This window comes from Pomacea canaliculata, linkage group LG6, assembly GCF_003073045.1.
Source record: "Pomacea canaliculata isolate SZHN2017 linkage group LG6, ASM307304v1, whole genome shotgun sequence".
Classification (NCBI taxonomy): Eukaryota; Metazoa; Mollusca; class Gastropoda; order Architaenioglossa; family Ampullariidae; genus Pomacea; species Pomacea canaliculata.
In genome coordinates, this window is record NC_037595.1 from 7,749,393 (window position 1) to 7,755,512 (window position 6,120).

Consider the following 6,120-nt stretch of genomic DNA (forward strand, 5'->3'; position numbering starts at 1 on the left):
CGATGGAAATTTTGCTTTTGCAAAAGACAAAGTGAGGGACATAGAAGCAAGTGAGGTGTGGCGGCTGGCACCACTGCAATCTTTATCTCCCTGTTGTAGAAAATGTGGCGTCAACCTCAACAAGTTGTCAAGAGTAGAGCAGATGAAAAAGCACAAGTGTTAAACTATTTCGCTGCACTCGTGCAAAGCAAGACAATTACTGAAGGGAATAAACTTGACTCAAAGTGATAGCTTGAAAATTTACAATCAAATTGCAGTTTTAAAAAAAGTTCAAAGTACAAATTATCCTGCTTGAAATTGTTATTGAAAAGTAATTTAACAATTTTTTTTAAAGTCATTGGAAAAAGCAATGAACTGTAAAATATTTTAACTTGTTTTGATTTTATTAAAATGTGGAGCAGGGTACGAGCAATAATTTTATATCCTGTGCCATATGACAATTCGCTTGTGATCTAGCGCAATAAAATGCATAGGTGAAAGATACTTAGCATGAACAGAAATAATAAACATTTATATAGTGCTCCTCCAATGATTTGTTAAGAGCGCATTACAGAAATGATATACAGACCACAGCAAATCCACTTGCCTGGTTTATTAATCCACCAACAATGCTTAGCTGTCTTGCAACAGAATCTGTCGACAAAACAACACTCCATATATATATATGCATATTCATACGCGGGGCAGGTACCACCTTTGAGTGTTGTGTCTTCAATGTCTTAAGCTCACTATTTTGGCACAGATCTTCACAAAATCACGTTGGACAGTACTGCTTGTTACAATCACAGATTTGACATCAATGCATTTGCAGCTGATGGTGCACAGGTATGCTAGGGCCTTCCCCTATCCCTCCCTCAACTCAGCAACTGTTACACATTCAGATTTACATGTAAACACATTTACACATTCAGCTTTACAAGTAAACATTTGTATACAATACCAGCACAATTTTAACTGACCTCACTGGAAAACATGGTGTATCCTAGAGGGACTTTTTCAACCTAATATTCTCATAGGAATATTTATAAACTAAAGGGACTGCAGTATATTGCTCTCATTGCATTGCCAAGTCTGTCTGGGTTTGCGTTTTTCACATTCATGCAAATTCAGTTTTGAAGATTGAAAGGCCCTTCTCATGCTCCACAACTATTTCAATTATTTTTATTTTTTTTTAATGTAGTTTACAATCGGATAAGTGTCAGTCATTTCTAAATGTTCTTGGAGAACATGGAACACAATTTAAAGCTGCACGGAGTCCCTTTCCAGATTCATGACCAGCATGGATCTGGAAAATTTTCCACTGCAAATATCACAAGCCTGCACTGCAGCTGCCCTTCAGGTTTCACATCATTCAGTTCACATTTTTGTTGGCATTCCTTTATAGAAATCCAGCCTGAAGCATCAAAAACTTCTTGATAGTATATCCAAGTCATCCATGTGTTTCAGCCTATATCCAAGAGTCATCCATGTTTCAGAAATGAATATGAAAGTATGCAAAACTAGCACAATTTGAGCTCTGCACATAGAATCTCTTTCAAATCTTTGTTGCATTCATTCAAAATAAAGCTATAAAAATGTAATGCATCTGAATACTTACATATGTATTGTGCATCTGCTAGGCAGCCATGTTCATAACATAAATGCACTCAGACATGTTCATGCACTGGTACCCATTCTCTGCCTGCAATCACTGCACCATTTTACGAGGAGTAGATAATTTACGTTTTCGTGATGAGGATGGCGGTGTTTTGTCTGCTCTTTCTGCCATCATTTCTGCAATTTCATCCAGGTCCTCATCAGTACAAACACCCCAGGGATCAACTGCAGCTAAGTGCACTCCATCTCCTTCACCATTTGCAGCCATTACCAGTTCATTACCTTCGGACTTAAATACTCGCCATTGATCATACAACATCTCCGCATCATCTGAAGAAGCCTGTTCTTGTCTGGCATGTTTACTTGATCCTAACAATGATCCTCTTTCTTCATTACTTTTTGGCATTTGGTTTTCCGACACCGGACTCTGTTTTGTCATCTCTGAATAACTTCCTGTGGGCTCCCTTGATTCTGAATGGTTTGTAGATTGAGACTGGTCCAACATCTGTGAATGGTACAATTCTGACAGCACTGTTCTGTCATCAGCACTGACAAAACTGTCCGTTATGCACTGCCCTTTGCACCTTTGACTGTTCGCAGCTTGACTTGAAGATTCTTGACAAAACAATGGATTTGTTTTATTTCCTAACCTACATCGCTTTTCATAAGCTCTTTTCAACTCAAGCATAGTTGACACGGTGTTCTTCTTCAAGACTGCATTGCGGAAATGATTGGAACAGTTTTTAAGGAAAGACAAAGGGTGGGGCAAAGCTTTGACTTCTTTTGGCATGTCTGTCGTGGGCAGAATCTTTCGGCTGGTGAGGGTGCTGCATGGTGCACAACTCGGATCGCAACTGACAACGCCTGAGGACTGACTTGCAAGCTGACTGTTAGGAGCACAAGCTGTCTGAGGCAACGGCACAACCCCTACCACCTTCCAGGCACCTTCTCCAACAGCTGAAGCTGGTGCAGCTGGAACCGATACTAGAGGTCCTGCTGCTGCCATGGTGACTAAAGGCACAGGACTTGCCTGGAGCATCCCCCAGTTTCTCTGAACTAATTGAAGTCATGCCAACTACCTTCCATTTTGGACCCTCCTCCACACGATATGGGCTTGCTTTTGAGCCAGGGCTGTCTTCCACTAGCTGCGGCACTGCAGAGTTGGGAAGGTTCGCCTGTGGAGCAGTAATCACAGTAGGCACAGGTAAAGTAGTGATGCCTGCAATCTTCCACTGGCAACAGAGTGCTGATGGGTCACCCGGCAATAATGGCACACCAGCATCAACACCACCACCTCCAACACTGTTAGTGTCGTATATTTCCTGCGTTGGTAGCTCTGCTGGTGTCTTTGCTGATGTCTGACTGACTAGTGTGGTTGGGGATGAAATTAGTGGCAGTGTGCCTGTAAAACCAACTGCCTGATCTAGCGATGTCACCCCTACAATAGTCCACTGTTCATTGCCTTTAGGCGAGACTGCACCAGGACCAGTCCTTGAAGAAGTGGATCTCTCGGGCATTTGCTGGACATCAGGAGATTCCTGCTGCTGGTTATTATGTGTTGCTGCTGCAGACTGGATCAGCATTCCCTTTGGGAAGCTTTCTGACAAAGACGTAACTCCCACTATTTTCCACTCTAGTCCCCTTTGCAGGCCATAGCTTTGTAGTTTCGGTTTCTCATCTTGACCACCATTCTTATTTGGGTGACTGTCTGCAGCTGGATTTAAGGATAGCACATCAAAACTGCAAAGAGGTGTTGAATTTTGTGCTTTTGAAGACAAAGAACATGGAGATATAATGGGTGCCAAAGAAGCTGTAGTCAGATTTGCCTCTCTTGTTTGGGTGGATTGCTGAGGACACGAAAAGCTATTTCCCTGAAAAACTGATGCTGATGGAAGTCCAGTCAAGTTTGATGATGGGAGTGAGTGAAGTATCAGTGATGGGAAGGAGTTGGAGATGCCAGATGATGGCGACAATGAAGATGCACTGACGGCTACAGCTTCAGGGAAAGCAAGTAGACCTGGGTTTAGCATATCTGAAGCCAGAAAATAACACATTCACTACAAAATATTTGTAAGCATGTGCTTAAAATAATAAGCACAGTTCATTAACAGTTCATAAACAAAAAATCTCTAAAGCCAGATGTAATACTGCAACTGTTTAGGTGTGTGAGAGAGAGTAGACAACTAGGTCATTTTCTGGGATCAGGTCAGGATGTTTGAATCCAAAGGTAAGGCTGTAATTATGATACTTTATTTAATCTCTGTTTGGTTGAGACTGTCCATGTAAGTTACTGTACAGATATGCTTCTCTGAAAATATGTTTACCAATTACATATTAAGATAATGATTCATACATATATAACAAATAGACTAGAAAATGAAATAAACATTTAATGACATGCTAATAACTCAGAAATTTGTTGAATGAATAAACCACACCATTTGAACAAATACTTTTAAACCGACAACTTTATCCATTTCAAAACCGTTTACAACCAAAACAAAAACAAAAAAAATCCCCCTTTTTTTTTGGAAGCTTTACTTTAAGGAATCAGAACTACACAATAATGAATCAAAGAAAGTAACAGCATTTTAATTTTTTTTTTCAGGAAGGAAGAAGGGGTTTACTACAAGAGAAGTATGTAATTAGTTTGCAACAGTCTGGGAAATGACAGGTGTATACACATAAACACTACATATGAACACTGCGCGCGCATACAAAGCTGACATCCTGGCACACCATCACGCCAGTGTTGATGCTGTGCTGCTTTCAAAACCCTCGTAAGGTCATCGGTACTAATGCCTGTGTGATCGCTGCTAGTACATACCAGTCGCCACCTTGCTCATCCCTTCTCGTCGTAACTTGCAACATAGTATCGACCGCTAACGCAAATCAGGTCTGATTAATTCTCAGTTTTAATTTTACAAAATGCAGTTAATTATTTCTGGCTTTCATTCTAGACAACAACCGTGGGCTTGCTACAGTCGTAAACATGCCATCAAACGGTGCGATGGATCAAATCTGTGCGAAAATGCGTGATCTTGTTGCCATGTCAAAGCCACCTGATGGACCAGGCATCGTTACAAGATGACGACGTGTGGCATGTGTTATGCTGATCCCAGCAATCGACAAACAAAACCTAAAAACAAAACGGTGTTTGTGTGATCGGCTTTAATTTCAAAAGTCACTCACCGGCATCGTTTCCTGCATTTATACAACGTGTTGTACTCGCTGCACACCGCTAGTGCAATATGTCGACAGCGTTACGCATATTTGGGGAAAATGAATTTCATTTGCATCTATAATCAATGCATACAAACCTGAACCAAGGCTCATGCATCATGTATGAGCCTGCCTATCCCATTTATGTAGATGAACGACACTGTCTTGTTTTTTTGTTTTTTTTTTGGCAGAGTAGGATCAGATATACTGCATAGCAGTTTGCATCACGCGAGCGTTGATAAAGCGGTTGGCTGTTAGTAACACCTGACCTTCATGCAAGAAAAAGCGTGTAACATTAATTAATGTAACTAGTCGCGTCATCCAGCTCTGCTTGTTGTCCATCGTATGGTCTTGGAGTTGTCTCCCTTCTCATAGAACTCTTTGACGCCATCGACAGCTCGACCCCGGGTGTCACGGACATCGTTTATCACGTGAAATATGAATATCAAAAGCTTCCGCTGGTAGCTTTTTTTTATTTTTGTGGGGGAAAAGGTAGGCGCTAAGTTAATATAACGTGTTTTAACTCTTATACAAACACTAGCAACTTCTGCACTCCCATGTCAGCCAGCCAGTTCTTGTATAATTATAGTGGCTCTATTCAATTACCGTTTTCAACGAACCACAATGGTGACAAAGAAGCTATTGTCGCCTCTAACCGGACATACCAACAACACATTTATCTCATTTGTATCAACACTTGATGTTACTCAACCAAGAATGGAAAGTAGGAAACACTTTGTCAGCTTTATAGTGTCTGATGCCGTGCCTTTAGTGTAATCGTACCAGCTGTTCTTATTCACGACACCCAAATGTACTAAAAGCTGGACCAAGTGTTTTAACAGTGGCTCATAAAACGTGGCGGTAGCGAGTCCGTTCACTTTCTCGTTTAAGGGAGCAGATCGGAAGTTCCCAAGGAGAATTTGTCTATGTTCGAGCTTTTTAGCAGTGAATGTGTTCCTATTCCAGTTTACTAATTTCCTTACGTTGTGTTTAGTTTTTCGCCCATTCTGTACCTCTTAGGCGAGCTTTTTATTCTGGATGACTTCTTTGTCTTCTCTCATGTATTTTGCAACTGCTTTCGTTCAGATTTTACGTGCACTGAACATGAGTTTCCTTCACCCAAAAGAGTGATGTTAATTCCAGTCATTTGAGGACAAAATGTGCGAGGTTAGGTATTTGATAGCACAGCCTGGATGCCAGCAATTCTGGGCAAAGACCATAATAAACTCCTGAGATTGTCAGGAAAGACCAAGAAATGACAGTGCTAGGCATGATCGGTTAAAAAAATAAAAGTGGCCAGGA

General features: G+C 41.0%; 1 protein-coding gene across 3 annotated transcripts; it reads right to left on the minus strand.

Annotated features, from left to right (window-relative positions):
* Positions 1-364: 364 nt before the first annotated feature.
* LOC112565782 lies at positions 365-5,232 on the minus strand. Of its 3 annotated transcripts, XR_003099489.1 has the most exons (3): positions 4,917-5,232; positions 1,598-3,628; positions 365-1,393 (listed from the first exon to the last, which is right to left on the minus strand). XR_003099489.1 is itself a non-coding variant. In XM_025241541.1 (2 exons), exons 1-2 carry the CDS (start codon positions 4,930-4,932, stop codon positions 2,487-2,489), a joined length of 1,158 nt encoding a protein of 385 aa, XP_025097326.1. In that variant the 5' UTR covers positions 4,933-5,232; the 3' UTR covers positions 365-2,486. The 3 variants fall into 3 exon arrangements, 2 of the variants coding, with proteins under 2 accessions (XP_025097326.1, XP_025097328.1); XM_025241541.1 differs by having other exon boundaries at positions 365-3,628; XM_025241543.1 differs by lacking the exon at positions 4,917-5,232 and adding an exon at positions 4,789-4,904 and having other exon boundaries at positions 365-3,628.
* Positions 5,233-6,120: the final 888 nt, after the last annotated feature.